The sequence below is a fragment of the Pelobates fuscus genome, chromosome 13 (assembly GCF_036172605.1).
Source record: "Pelobates fuscus isolate aPelFus1 chromosome 13, aPelFus1.pri, whole genome shotgun sequence".
NCBI classification, from domain to species: domain Eukaryota; kingdom Metazoa; phylum Chordata; class Amphibia; order Anura; family Pelobatidae; genus Pelobates; species Pelobates fuscus.
The window spans coordinates 23,176,763-23,193,318 of NC_086329.1; the positions used below are offsets into that span (position 1 = coordinate 23,176,763).

At 38.3% G+C, this 16,556-nt stretch overlaps 1 protein-coding gene across 10 annotated transcripts in view; it reads right to left on the reverse strand.

The window, feature by feature from the left end:
* CAPN3 (calpain 3) overlaps window positions 1-16,556 on the reverse strand; it is a 112,267-nt gene that overhangs the window by 22,406 nt on the left and 73,305 nt on the right. For 8 of the 10 annotated variants that reach the window (XM_063440482.1, XM_063440480.1, XM_063440477.1 and 5 more), the window contains 4 exons: window positions 15,289-15,325; window positions 13,927-13,944; window positions 6,538-6,648; window positions 2,703-2,777 (listed from right to left, as the gene is read on the reverse strand). In XM_063440482.1, the coding sequence (XP_063296552.1) occupies window positions 2,703-2,777; window positions 6,538-6,648; window positions 13,927-13,944; window positions 15,289-15,325 (241 nt within the window). The remainder of the gene's footprint in view (window positions 1-2,702; window positions 2,778-6,537; window positions 6,649-13,926; window positions 13,945-15,288; window positions 15,326-16,556) is intronic. The other 2 variants (XM_063440481.1, XM_063440483.1) reach the window with 1 other exon arrangement.

Here is a 16,556-nt window from a genome sequence, read left to right on the forward strand (position 1 = left end):
GTACAGGTAACGTGTTAAATTAATAAATACTCACACTGCCTGCAATTAATATTACTCTGTACAGGTAACGTGTTAAATTAATAAATACTCACACTGCCTGCAATTAATATTACTCTGCACAGGTAACGTGTTAAATTAATAAATACTCACACTGCCTGCAATTAATATTACTCTGTACCGGTAACATGTTAAATTAATAAATACTCACACTGCCTGCAATTAATATTACTCTGTACAGGTAACATGTTAAATTAATAAATACTCACACTGCCTGCAATTAATATTACTCTGTACAGGTAACGTGTTAAATTAATAAATACTCACACTGCCTGCAACTAATATTACTCTGTACAGGTAACGTGTTAAATTAATAAATACTCACACTGCCTGCAATTAATATTACTCTGTACAGGTAACGTGTTAAATTAATAAATACTCACACTGCCTGCAATTAATATTACTCTGTACCGGTAACGTGTTAAATTAATAAATACTCACACTGCCTGCAATTAATATTACTCTGTACAGGTAACGTGTTAAATTAATAAATACTCACACTGCCTGCAATTAATATTACTCTGTACAGGTAACATGTTAAATTAATAAATACTCACACTGCCTGCAAGTAATATTACTCTGTACCGGTAACGTGTTAAATTAATAAATACTCACACTGCCTGCAATTAATATTACTCTGTACAGGTAACGTGTTAAATTAATAAATACTCACACTGCCTGCAATTAATATTACTCTGTACCGGTAACGTGTTAAATTAATAAATACTCACACTGCCTGCAATTAATATTACTCTGTACAGGTAACGTGTTAAATTAATAAATACTCACACTGCCTGCAATTAATATTACTCTGTACAGGTAACATGTTAAATTAATAAATACTCACACTGCCTGCAAGTAATATTACTCTGTACCGGTAACGTGTTAAATTAATAAATACTCACACTGCCTGCAATTAATATTACTCTGTACAGGTAACGTGTTAAATTAATAAATACTCACACTGCCTGCAATTAATATTACTCTGTACAGGTAACATGTTAAATTAATAAATACTCACACTGCCTGCAAGTAATATTACTCTGTACCGGTAACGTGTTAAATTAATAAATACTCACACTGCCTGCAATTAATATTACTCTGTACAGGTAACGTGTTAAATTAATAAATACTCACACTGCCTGCAATTAATATTACTCTGTACCGGTAACGTGTTAAATTAATAAATACTCACACTGCCTGCAATTAATATTACTCTGTACAGGTAACGTGTTAAATTAATAAATACTCACACTGCCTGCAACTAATATTACTCTGTACAGGTAACATGTTAAATTAATAAATACTCACACTGCCTGCAATTAATATTACTCTGTACAGGTAACATGTTAAATTAATAAATACTCACACTGCCTGCAAGTAATATTACTCTGTACCGGTAACGTGTTAAATTAATAAATACTCACACTGCCTGCAATTAATATTACTCTGTACAGGTAACGTGTTAAATTAATAAATACTCACACTGCCTGCAATTAATATTACTCTGTACCGGTAACGTGTTAAATTAATAAATACTCACACTGCCTGCAATTAATATTACTCTGTACAGGTAACGTGTTAAATTAATAAATACTCACACTGCCTGCAACTAATATTACTCTGTACAGGTAACATGTTAAATTAATAAATACTCACACTGCCTGCAATTAATATTACTCTGTACAGGTAACATGTTAAATTAATAAATACTCACACTGCCTGCAATTAATATTACTCTGTACAGGTAACATGTTAAATTAATAAATACTCACACTGCCTGCAATTAATATTACTCTGTCCAGGTAACGTGTTAAATTAATAAATACTCACACTGCCTGCAATTAATATTACTCTGTACCGGTAACATGTTAAATTAATAAATACTCACACTGCCTGCAATTAATATTACTCTGTACAGGTAACATGTTAAATTAATAAATACTCACACTGTCTGCAATTAATATTACTCTGTACCGGTAACATGTTAAATTAATAAATACTCACACTGCCTGCAATTAATATTACTCTGTACAGGTAACGTGTTAAATTAATAAATACTCACACTGCCTGCAATTAATATTACTCTGTACAGGTAACGTGTTAAATTAATAAATACTCACACTGCCTGCAATTAATATTACTCTGTACAGGTAACGTGTTAAATTAATAAATACTCACACTGCCTGCAATTAATATTACTCTGTACCGGTAACATGTTAAATTAATAAATACTCACACTGCCTGCAATTAATATTACTCTGTACAGGTAACGTGTTAAATTAATAAATACTCAGACTGCCTGCAATTAATATTACTCTGTACAGGTAACGTGTTAAATTAATAAATACTCACACTGCCTGCAATTAATATTACTCTGTACAGGTAACGTGTTAAATTAATAAATACTCACACTGCCTGCAATTAATATTACTCTGTACAGGTAACATGTTAAATTAATAAATACTCACACTGCCTGCAATTAATATTACTCTGTACAGGTAACGTGTTAAATTAATAAATACTCACACTGCCTGCAATTAATATTACTCTGTACAGGTAACATGTTAAATTAAAAAATACTCACACTGCCTGCAACTAATATTACTCTGTACAGGTAACGTGTTAAATTAATAAATACTCACACTGCCTGCAATTTGTTGAAAGATTTTCCTGAACTGTTTTTCCTCCTCGCTTTCTCGATCCGTGTTGCTAGATGTCTGAAAACACAGAGGGAAATTAGAAGACCAATCAGAACATGTTACAGATTTACCACTTTCTGTTTAATTTAAGAGCAATGTATTGATTTTTCAGTCACTATTCTGAGAACAGATTCAATTTATTCAGAATCTTTCATTTTCCCCTTGCAGGTGGGAAGCATGAATGAGTGACTGATATAGATCACGGTTTACTCCCTCTGCAAAGATATTATAGGGGGAATCTATGTAGCAAAGCGTTGACATACTACTAGAATACACCATATTTTCCAATCTAGACAGATACACCATCAAGCAAACAATAGTAAAGTGACAATCCATTATTACCATAGCAACACTTCAGTGTGCATTATTTTACAATACCTTCCCATATATACAAATAACAGATCTCTTGATATCCTGTAGGAATATCAGATTTCTTAAAGGGACACTGTAAGAACTTTAACAACAATTGTTATAGTGCTTGCAGTCAGTCCTGTCCTACCTCCAAAAACCCAATAATACACCAATAAGAAGGCTTGGAAGCGCGGCTTTAAGCCACCCGTCCAAGCCCTATGGGTATTAACCCCTTAAGGACACATGACATGTGTGACATGTAATGATTCCCTTTTATTCCAGAAGTTTGGTCCTTAAGGGGTTAAAGCTGGGAATCTTACATCTTGACTCTCATAACGTGACATTGCGCGCATGCGCTGTGCCGTCATAGTCGACCATAGAGAATCAAACATGTCAATCGCCAAGTAAGGTGAAAGAAGCACGGTCACCGTCTGGGGACACAGCCACTGGTAGATCGGTGGCCTTAGGGTGGCAGGCAAAAGTGAGATTTACTTATCTAAACCTGTACCTCGCAGATGCCGCCATCTTCTTCTGGCCGGTCCTCTTCTGGTCCTGGCACTACAGCACCAGGAGCCAACATCCCTGCTGTACTCTCACGCGTGCACGCATACCGGGAGATCCTCTTAGACACAGCTAATATATCTGCAGCCATCAATGGTGACAGCTGGGAGATTGACACTTCTAGACAGCATTAGCTCTTCCTGTGTCTAGAAGTGTCAGGAGTAGTAATACTGAGTAATAGAAAGTAGTCCCTACTTTGTCTCACTATATCTTTTGACCGAATTGAGGGTGACAGAGCCGCTATACGCACATGAGATACAAGTAATAAGAAATACAAAAATGAACAATAAATCAATTACAGGAATAATTGCAGTTTTGTACATTGACAGACTGAAGGGAATGACCCATAAAAGAAAGCCTAAGGCGGGTTCTAATACGGAGTATAATCATCAACCAAAAAAAGAAGAGAAAAGATGATAATCTAACAGCTGGGGACCAGTTAAAGTTCAACTACTATGACGGGGAAACGGATAAAAGGATGCATAGTGTTTGAGCCAGGGTGCTCATTTTTGTTTCGCCCAGTGCATATCATCCATGGACCTTGTTTTCTTAACACTACTTATCCATTGCTCCCTAGTGAGGGATACCAATTTCTTCAAAGTAGGGTAGGTAGTTGGTATCATCCAAAAGTATCCAGAGGAGGGTTTGTTTATGACTCATTACAAGAGTTTGGTCACCCTAATCATTAGAAGTTTTTTGCTTATACAGTCTTTATTCCAAGTATTTTTGGTTTTCTTTACTTCATCTAATTTCGCCCCGCCCCATGACGATTTTATCCAATACAATGCTTTCCCTATGGGAAAGCATTGGATTGGCTAAAAATCGGCCATTTTGATGTCACAAAGGGGGTGGAGCCATCGCCGGCGGACCCGCACGCCGCTGGAAATAAGGTGAGTTTTAAACTTCTATAGGAGGGCCAAGGGGGTGCAAGCCACCTAAATTGTGGGTTAAACCCTATAGGGTCAGGAATACATGTTTGTGTTCCAGACCCTATAGTGTTCCTTTAAGGTAGGGGGGAAAAAGAATTATAACAGGATTAACGTGAATCAGGGGTACAGAATAAAATAAAAAAATTATAACAGGATTAACGTGAATCAGGGGTACAGAATAAAAAAAAAAAAAAAAAAAGAATTAGGGTCAGAATAATATTTTGTTTTCTGAACTAGTGATGAAGTACCCATATTTATTACTAACCATATATATGAACCATACATAAACACAAATATTTTGAAAACGCAATGCAAATAATTAGTGACACATGTTTCTTATTTAAAGGGACACTATAGGCACCCAGACCACTTCAGCTCATTGACTTAGTCAGGGTGCAGTGTCCCAGGTCCCTTAATAGCCCCTGCAGTGATAATTATTGCCATTTTTAATAAACTGCAATAATTACCTGCCCGGATTAGCTCCACCTCTACTGGCTGTCTACCAGACAGCCACTGGAAGAACATAAAAAGCATGTTGATTTTGAAAATTCTCTTTTTTTGTCTTTTAACTGAATTTAAGAGATACAAGGGAGAAAATCAAGACAAAAACAAACAAATGAATACTGTATTGTGAATGTCTTCTAGGGTGTAATCCTACAATCCGAATACAGCTAGATCTCAAATTACAGTCAGTGAGCAAAAACTACACAAAAAAAAACAGTCTATAAGGCAACAGCCCTGAAACGACAAAAAATAAAAAAATAAAGGAATTGGCAAGTTGAATGCCACCGTTGCACTCTCAGCCTTAAATGTGGCTGAGAAGGGGAGGGGGGCAGTCTCTGGGTACTGGATCAAACTTTCCCGAATTAGGTTTGACAAAGAAGAGAGGAATTTGCACCATGACACCCACACGGAGCTGTGATATTTATGCAGCTTAGAGTGTCTCTTTAGGTTAGCCGCACTGTTAAAATAACCTATAATACTTAGTAAAAAGTTAGCATTCAAAGCTCAGACAATTCACTCCCCATTCTCATGTTTTCCTTATCCAATGGCTGGAAATGCTGATAAGAGGCTGGGCAACTAATCATTCCAAGATAGTTTTTTATTTTTTTAAAAGCCACGTTTTATAACAGAGTATATAGAACATTATACCAAGTCTGCTCTGACCCATAGACTTGAAAGTGGGACTCATTAAAAGGCAGATCTGTATATTGTTCTGTCTTCTAGTGTGGTCACTGGGTAATAGCATCAGAGAGTGGATATGGATCACTTTCAACTGGTTGCTGCTTCCAAAATACATGTATCTACTGGTTAATAAGTATTGCACAGGGCATGCCAATTCACTGGGTCATGTACGGAGTACATTGGGTTAAATGGTCAGAGGTCAACAACACAGGGGCCGGGGAAAATTCATGGGGTAAAGCCTAGCACCCAGTGATCTTCAAACTTCACCAGCCACCACTGATAAAGGGCAAACAAGGAGGAGACTGGAGGGAGGGTAATGGACCTGATTTTATGGGGAGGAGAGGGTAGAAAATGAAATCCTAGGAAATGTAGAAGCTAAATCCTAGGGAGCTAGGTGTAGAAGGGACAGTCACCTCAAATGGACCTGAATCCCAAAGTGGGAAGGAGTGAAAGGGGACAGCTGACCTAAATTGAAGGAAGAAGCAGGATGAGGAAGATTTAGACTTGAATTCTCAGAAGAGGGGAAAGAATGAAGACAATTTGAAGTCTTCTAAAGGAGTTAAGAACAGAAAGAGAGAAAAGTAGTTCATTATGGGGAAGAAAAATAAATGACAGGTCCTAATAGGAAAGGAAAAAGACTTGAAATCTGAGGAAAGAGAATTCTGAGTAGGTGGCGATAATTGAATTGTAATATCTGTAATATCTTGCCCAGCAATGGGAATTTTTATCTTAATTATAAAAGGCACAGAGACCTTATCTTTTAACGCTTTTTGTTCCACAAGCCTTTTCTTTTCTTCTTCAGACGCGTCATCCACACTCAACTCCTTATTGCTGTTTGATCTGTCCGATACAAAGATGATTGGCTGAAAGGGGGGGAGGAGAGGGGGTGAAAGGGGAAAAAAGGGAGTGGTTACAAAATGGAAGAGGGTAACTTGGATGGATGCTATCCATTCTGTAACAGATTGCATGCAACAACTCCCATTGGTCTGGTTATGGGATAAAGTATCTACTATGGCTGAGTATTAACTATTTACTTATCATTTAACCCCTTAAGGACACATGCCATGTGTGACATGTCATGATTCCTTTTTATTCCAGAAGTTTGGTCCTTAAGGGGTTAAAATGATATTCTACTAAATATATATCTAACAGGCAGACCTCATGCAGTTACTGAGCAACGTCTTTATATTGCGTATTATTTGTACTAAGTTTACGAGATTTGGGATATTGTAGGTGCTAATTACAGTTAAAGAAACACCTTAATTTAATTGGAATTAAGTTGTTAAGGTGCCACGAGGTCCCTGCCACTAGCTTACCTTTATGGACTAAACTGTTTTAATCTCAAAGTCTTCTCTCTAGTGCCATTCTGCTCTACCCCTTTGCATCCACTTTTCTCAGATTCTTAAATCAGAAAACCTTGGATAGCCTCTGCACTGCTGATGGCATTAGAGCAACCTTTGGCTCCTTAGATGTTGCAGACTGCATCTCCCATAATGATCTTAACAGCCATAATGCTGACTCTCTAAGGCAGGGGTGCCCAATATGTAGATCCCCAGGACACTCCCATAATGCTTTGCATGTCTTAGATTATAATGACAAAGCATCATGAAAGGTGTAGTTTTAAAACATCTGGGGGATCTACCTTTTGGGCACCCCTGCTCTAAGGCATTCAGTAGCTCCTAATATACAAAATGGTTTAAAAAACAAAACAAAAAAAAGTACATTTTGTCAAGCAATTTTGTAAATGGGGAGCTACTGATTTGCATAAAACATCAACTGACACCCTAAGCCTATCAGCGACGTCCCTGTCCAAAGCTTTCTTTTACAAGAATCAGAGAAAAGCGGATGTGGAGGGGCAGATCTTAAACGTTGCAGGAAATAAAAATTTGGGATTAAACCATCTGTTAATAGCTTAACCCCTAAAGGTAAGCTGGCGCCAGGGATCTACTGGCGCCAAAATAACTTCATTCTGATTAAGTTGTTATGGTGCCTTGAGGTTCTCTTTAAATGGTTCCGCTACAGTCTTGATAGATAAAGTTATACATTTACTAAACGTTATTACTTGTTCTAAATTGTTTAAATTTGGTTCAGTGTGTTGAGAAACGATATTTGAACGGTTGGTATATTCGCAGAGATTGTCATATTTACCAGTGGCTGATGGAGACAGGTAATATGTTAATTTTGAAGACTGAAAGGGTTTATTCACTAAATACCAAACTGTATTGAATGAAGAACCAAATTATAATAACCAAGGTGTGAAGGTAACCAAGTTGCCTTCAATAAGGTGGCAAAAATAAACCCTTGGATGTTTTTATTTGACACGTAGGGAATGGCAGTTAAAATAGTGCTGAATAGATATCATTACCCAAACTTATGACAGAAATGAATGGGTTTCACTAGGAACCCCTTCATTACCTTAAGATTTATGGTTGATGAAGCCACTAATATAATAGTAAAAAAGACTAAGTGTTCTTGTTGGTCAGCACATTTTCTAGATCAGTATCGAATATATTGTCATAGCATGCTAACATATTAAAACTGCAATTATGAGGCGAGGACAATAAACTCTATTTAAATCTATAATTAAAAGACATTCACACAAAGAAAAGACCATCTTGTTAAACATGCACATGCATTGCTAGGTTGAAAACGCAGGTGTCTCTAGGTCAGATTAAACACTGAAATAGAAGAGTCGCCATTGCCGGGCAAGATATCATGCAGCTATTACTTCAAAACTGCATTTTGAAATTACAGTTCATTCCAATGACAAAAGATTAAAACCCTAATAACGCACTATAAATAAAATGGCAATGCAGCTGCAGAATACACTGTGCAAACACATGCAAGTTAGTTCTAAAATCCAAAACATATTGAAAAAGTAAGCCTTCCAGCAACAAAACCTGCTATAAAGACATGTGTAGATCAGGGTCATCTATCTGGTAGAGCACTGGTTGTACAAGGATCTCCTGTCTGCCTGTTCTTTGTATCCAAATAATATTAAAACTATCAATCTCTAATCAAAGCTATTTCATAATATATGGCAGGGGTAGGCAACCTACGGCACTAGTGCCATGCACGGCACTCGAGGTGTCTTTGCACGGCACTCAAGGCTGCTAGAGTCAAACAGGCTCTGGCCTGTCAGGAGTCCCAGTAAAACTTCAGATATCTGCTAATCCGAAAAGGTGGTGAAGGACAATCCTCAATTTATGCATTGCAGCACGTAGAGGTAGTGATCTCAGATCACTTCCTCCCAGCACTTGTGAATAGGAAGCCACTCTGTAGTAGAGCAGCTTGCAGTTGCTGTTGCAGCTCCTGTCCTTGACATGTACCTGGCCGGACTAGTCCCCACTGGAACCCAGGGAAGCCACCCACACTGCTAGATATACACAGAAATGCAGAATAACCCTCCCTCATACAAATAATACGGACAGCCCACACACAAACATACACACAATCCGCACAAACGAAACACCACTAACAATCCACATACATGCACACAACCCCACATGCAATACCCCAAACAGCCCCCACACACTACCAAACACACACTTTGACATATCCATCCACACACACACACACAATTCCACAAGCAGCACCCATACACAGCTTACATTCATATGTATCATACACAATACCATAAACTACTCATGAACATAAACAATATAATAGCTCATATACGCAGGGCCTTCTTTAACGCGGGGCAAACTGGGCAGCTGCACCGTGAGCCCTGCTGGCCTCAACTATTTCTAACCCTCTGGCTGGTAATCTGCACACTAAGGAGGCCCACCGGGTGGCCCATGCACAAAGGACCACCCGCTGGGCTTCTGTCAGCAGGGACCTGGTCACACGCGAGCGGGCCCCTTGCTTTTCGGCAGCAGGCTGGGAGGAAGTGATGGCCACGCATCACTTCCTCCCACAAAGAGAGGAGCGCGCAGGAAAGAAGAGTAGGCAGATTGGAGGGGGGCTGGCCAAGAGCTCTAGACCCCAACGCCTTCAGCCACCAGCAGGAAAGGTAGGAAACTGGAGGGTGAGTTTTAAAGTGTCTGTGTGTGTCAGTCTGTCTGTGTCAGTATGTCTGTGTGTGTCAGTATGTCTGTCTGTGTCAGTATGTCTGTCTGTGTCAGTATGTCTGTGTCAGTATGTCTGTGTCAGTATGTCTGTGTCAGTGTGTATGTGTCAGTGTGTATGTGTCAGTGTGTATGTGTCAGTGTGTATGTCTGTGTGTATGTCAGTATGTTTGTATGACAGCATGTCTCTGTGTGTGTCAGTATATCTGTGTGTGTGTGTGCTTGCAATCACGCCAACACCACATACAAACATATTCCACAAAAACACACAAAAACTGCTTAGTGCTAAATACAGACCTGCAAACATGAGTAAATGGTAGAGCCCCAGCTGTCAATGATATTCTGGAGTTGCACGACAGATGGGGATCTACCTTTCAATCACCCGTGCAACAGGGAGACCGCCAAGAATTCTTGCACCTCTCTACTTTAGGTCCGCCACTGTGTTGAGGTGGAGGACGTGATTGCATGCCTGGGAAGGGGGGACAGGGTCCAGGGGGCCCTAAGCAAATGCTTTGCCCAGGGTCCAGTCATTATTAAAGACAGCCCTGCATATATACGTACAAATACAACGATACAAAGCAATTACAGTAAAAATAACACAAGCAGAATACGGCAGCATACACACCTCGATTTATAAAAAAAATAGGACCGGCACGCTACGGGACATCACAATCCTATATCGACACAGTGCTGCTAAAAGGTTGCCTACCCCTGATATATGGTCCTCCTGCTTATGAAACTGGACAACAAAGATATAGAGGATGAGCATTACAGATATTTTTTTTTATTCAGAAGTAAAAATTTGACATGGATATATTTATGCTGGGTGGCAAATCCCCTATTTGTTTACATCAGTTACTTCGGACGTTTATCGGTGCCGTATATGTAGGCAAATACAAAACCTCTTACTTAACTATAAGCAGAATGTATGGACGTGCATTCTATACTACCAAAGTTGTGGTTTTTTTTATTCTTTATTTTTGGTCTGACGAACAAGTCGATATACAAGAATGCAGGCATATGTATGCAAGTGACAGCGCAGTGTCACAAAGTGTTTTACAGAATGCAAGTTGCTTGTGGTTAGTATAGACAGGTTACATACATTGTGCTCTCTGTGTGCATCTCCGTCAGATATTTTCTGTTATGTTGGCAAGCAAAAGTAACTATATACAATGGTAGTAGTATGGAGGAGTAGGCTTAGGGAGCAGAGTTTCGTTCTTAGTCCCCTTGGGGTATATGATGGTTCTCTCACTCCCCCCTGTTGTCTGCAGATTGTAAGCGTATTCTAGCCTGTCACTCCTACTGCCGGCTTGCTGGTCTAGAGTGCTTGCATTCGATTGATATGTATAAAGGAAAGATAGATAGTTAGAGACAAGTAGATTTAGGTAGGTATCAACTTGAGATAGTCTCCTGGGGGTCTAGAGACAGGGGTCGTCAGTCTCCTCAGATTGCGCCCCTTGTTCTGGTTTTGACCATATACCCGTCCTGTAGTGGTGGCGCTACCACCTGTCCGGGTTCTGGTGTCAAAGTTGTGTTTGTGTTTTTCCCTCCTAAACATGCATGCTTAGTGATGTATGTACCCCCAAATAAAAGGTTTCATAGTGCACACACTAGACTGACTACTTTTATAAATAAGCAAATCACAGTTACTGGGGTGGCATGGGGCCCACATCCCACCTTCCCTTCCTCCTTTCATTCCTGTTTTATCCCACCGCTTTCCTCTCTAATCATCTAATAAATTATATGGAGCAGTAGTTCCCAAAACCAGTCCTCATGGCTTCCAAGAGTCCAGGATTTATGTCATTTCCCTGTTTTATTCCAACAGAGATACTGACAAAATATGGACTGTTGGTGGGTCTTGAAGACTGGTTTGGGAAACACTGCTATAGAGGTCTCTGTAAAAACATTAAGCATTGTATCGTTTTCTACTGCAGAAATGGTGGCCTCAATTTCCATGTACCGTGACGGTTTTCATCCTGATGCCCAATTAATATCTGTACTATCTCCCTCAATCTGAAAAGAAAAGGAATGTTCCCAACAAAAAAGGTGACAGGTGTAATTTTGTTGTTGTTGTTTTTTTGTTTTTAAGAAAAAAAAACTAAAAGCTTCAAATGTCTCACATTTACAAATGATAATGAAACAAATCACCACTATAAGCACTGTTCCTTTGGTAGAAAAGACACTCCCCCGTCAGTGTGTGAAACAGTTAATAATGGAACATTAAATGATCAGGTTCCAACAGAGTTACACCTATGGTGTGGTTCAGATGAATCACACGGACATTCATTAAGGTTGACTGACTTTTTATGGTTCACTGGACTCTATAATGTTTGCTTTCGGCTCTGTGATTACATTGCGAATAATGGGCCATATAATCTTTCCACAATACATACAGTGGCTCTTTTGGAAGGAGTCAGCAGAGGAAATATCACTTTTGGTTCAGTAAACTTTGTTAATTTCCTTTCCATCAATCCAAAGCCAGGAACTCATACATACAGCAACAATAACAAACAATATGTCATAATCCTGAACAGACTAGAAATAGCACCGTAATACACACAACACACACAAATAAAATTGCATGTTTTGACTGAAGTCCGTATTATAGACCAGGAAATGTGAGCCAGCTAACTGAAATTCAGTTTTGGTGATTTTTAAAACTGTCCTTTTGGACTTTTAATTCTGGCCTGTGGCTCATAATATTTCTTTAACTTCAACCTCATATTTAAAAGGGACACTCCACTGCCCAAGAAAAATAAATAAAACTAAAATAAACCAATGAAAATATGCATGCATTTAATTATGTATATTTTTCAATGGGGGGTATATCTATAGCTGTGGAGCTCTTGTCTTCTGCCTTTGCAAGCCCTCCCCTTCTAACACCTCCCAGACTTTCTGTGGTTGTCCAATCACAGATTTCCCAATACAACTCAATGAGAGGTTTTTGCCAAGTAGGTGCTCTGGGCAATTGCCTGCCCAGGAAACATCATGATTGTGTAACAAAGTTAATTTATAAAAGTGCCAATTTCTATCGAAATCTGCACTTCTTGTACATTGAAATAAAGATGACACACTCTTCACACATAAAGCACTTCAGCATTCTAAAGTGATTTAGGGGTCTGAAGAGTCAGTTGAAGGCCGACTTCCTGGTGGTGGTATTCATTACAGTTATAAATGGTATGAATCCATACAACATGGCACTGCCCTGTTTGAGTGCAGCTCTTACTGGAGTACTTGCCACTGCTCTAACACAAATACCAACAGTGCAAGGACTGAATATAGTGTGAGTGGCAGCCTGACATTGCATAACACCACAACTACCAGTGACACCAGTTACTAGACCTGCACAGTATGGGGATGTAATTGGAATGGGGAGGAGATGTATTAGGTGAGAGAAGAAATGAGATATTATACTATTAATATTAAAAAAGGAACAATAATTTATTTTAAAGTAAACGCACCATGTTAATTTGTCCAAGAATGCAAATAAAAAAAAAAAAAAAAAAACATCAATATCATACTCTTCATTGCAAATCCAGAGAATGAGAAAATGTATAACTGATTTACAAATGGTGTAAAAACATGTTTCCTTCCCAATGAAGATGTTTGTAGTCAGATAACCCATCTCCAAGGCACCATAGACACTGCCTGACGGGAAGCAAGAACCCAAGAGATATGATATGATAAAAACTCGATACCAAAAACAAATTGGATGATTGACCAATTATTGATTAAGGTGGTACCTCATTCTACCGTGTCTCTGAGTTTGCAATGCAAAACGTTTAGTATTCACTGAGCTTGTGAATATCGTCCCAAACACAGGTGATGTTTATCATTGCATCTGTGTATGGGACGATTTCTGTAAGTGTATACAGAGAAGGTATAGGTATTCATTTGTTTTTAATACCATGCAAAACAAACCACATGTACTATCACTAAAATTAATCAACTACCAAACCATGTTATAAATGGCTGAAACTATGCACACTTTGGAAACGTCTACAGAAATAACCTCTAGTGATAACTTGCACATGCAAATAAGTCACACACTGTTCCAAACTAAAGAAAACCCACCTTGGCTTTTTTCTTTTTCTGGGCAAAAAAAATAAATTAAAAAAAGCAAAAAACAAACAAAAACGAAACAAAATAAATCAACATAAAATAGAAAGGTTTGGTTATACACTGCTGTAATAGTAAATGGAATTCTCAGTTTAAGCAGGACTCTTTCAGAATAATTAAGTAAATAGATTGAGCAATGCTTTTTTTTTTATATTTGTAATCCTAATTAGAAGGAATTTGGATAAGACGTTATAGCCCAGGCCTGTCCAACCTGCGGCCCCGCAGAAGTTGCCGAACTCTAACTCCCATGATTCTTTCAATGAAACAGATAGCCAGGGAATCATGGGAGTTGTAGTTCAGCAACATCTGGGGGGCCGCAGGTTGGATAACCCTGTTATAGCCCTTTCAGTATCTTTTTAGTGTACACAGTAAGAATACTGAAATAATATATGTTTAATGTAATGGTAGCAATAACTGCAGAATCAACCACTTCCCGATCCCAGATAAAAAATACAAGACATGGTAAAGCTTGCGTAGATATAAGTTCACACAGAGTTTACTAAAGGTAGGTTAAAATCCGCTAACCATAATGTAGACATCGTTCTGGGTCATTTTCATTGTGTATTTACAGAATATTAACAAACACTAGACTTTGGTCACTTTCGTTAAAAGATAATTTCAGTTACGAATGTATGTTATACCCAATCTTAGGGTGACAAATCATTGAACACAAATGATTTCACGTAAAAAAAAAAGAAAGAAGACCTTAACGTTAAACATGCTTTTGTAAGCAAAATCATAAAAAATTCAGCACTTAGCTTCATTGCTTAAAGCAGGTCAATAAAATACTCCAACACACTGCTGGGCCATTAGATGTTTTTAGCTTAAAAGCCAGGGCTTTATTATAGGTAGTTGACATGAGAAGTATTTTAATTTGTCTTGAGTTTCTAATTTAATAAATGTTTTTAACATAATGGGAAGAGTATTTTTGTTTTTTTTATTTAGATGGACAGATGGACAGATGCTAATGTATGATTTTTAATCATCAGACCGCAGTTGGGCTGGATCCGACCCAAGATCACTCAAAAAATAATTGTGCACATAGCAAAAAATGGGGAGTGTCAGCAGAAAATAAATGACAGTAAGTGCCTCAAACAACTAAAAATAAAGCAATAGTGCCATTTTTCCTTTAATAGCCATTAATTTGCATAATCTGATATGTCACAGACCAATAATAGCACTGAACCATGTTAATGCTTCTCAACAACTCATTGAGTAACCTCGTCTGATTAATGCATTGCAATTTGTGGTCACAGTTATTTTCCCAATATAACTACATAAACGGAACATTCAGTAAGAGAGAAAGTATATACTTACACTTGGTCGATCAATTTCTATCTTGTTTTCAACTTCCCTGAAAAATCCATAGGAAAAAAAATACATTAATGTTACTTTTCCATAAAAAGAGACAGTCATCTATAAAGTATATGTTTGCAAATTTTTATTTAATCCAAATAACAGATTTTCGGGTTTTTTTCCTCTCTCTCAATTTTTTATTTTTATTCTCTAGAGCCCCTAAAATGCAGGTTTTAAGGGTCTCCATAAGTACAAACAGTCAATGACTAACTAATATACAGGATTAGCTCGGCCTTCTCCACTCCTGGATTTATCTGGTCAATATAGTCATACATTTATTTTGTGTATCTAAGGGGCTCATGGATTTAAAGTATGGTCCAGTCTAATCATGACTAATCAATGTTCGTAGGTAGAGACTTGGAAAATCAGCGACGTTGAGATGCTATACAATATGTGTATACATTCAAACATTCACTGTCATTCTTCCTACAATTGTGTTTTCCGAATGGATTCCACAGCACAGCATTACATTGCCAGAAACCAGTCATAAAACAGCAACCTTTACACTTTTCAAATCCTCATGTAACTTATACATAACTTATCCTGCGGTGGATAGAAGCCAAAAGCAAAAGCCATGGTGGGCCTATCTCACTTGATGGGGGGTGGGGGAAGGACAATTTAATAAACAGATTTATGATGTACTATATGTGGGGTATTATAAATTGCTGCAAGAGGAACAAATCCCACATCTAGAAACCTTATTTAATACTTTCAGAGATGCAGATTGATACCAGACAGGGATATGATTTGGGCGAATATTGTACTGCTCCCAAATGGCTGCGACAGCAAATTATCATCCAATTTCTCTAATCAACACAGAAAAATCTTGGAAGAACATTTGAACCCAATATTGACTGCGTTGGTCCATCTGGACCAAGTGGGCTTCATCCAAGGCAGATAGCTCTAATAAAACACCAGGAGGGCGGCTGATCTGGTGTGGCGGCTAGTAGATACCAAAACGCCTTGTCTGGTATTAGCGCTAGATGTAGAGAAGGCTTTTCACAGAGTGAAGTGGCCATATGTGTTTGAGCTCTTGCGTTGGTTCAGCTTCCTGTAAAGCTACATCATGGCAATTCAGGCACTATACTCTAGCCCCAGAGCCTAGACACATGTGCACAACCAACAGCCTTCCACCTAAGCAATGGGACGCGCGCCCTATTAACTTTACTGTTTTCATTATTCTTAGATCCACTGCTAGACTTCATACAATCTCACTCACATATTAAAGG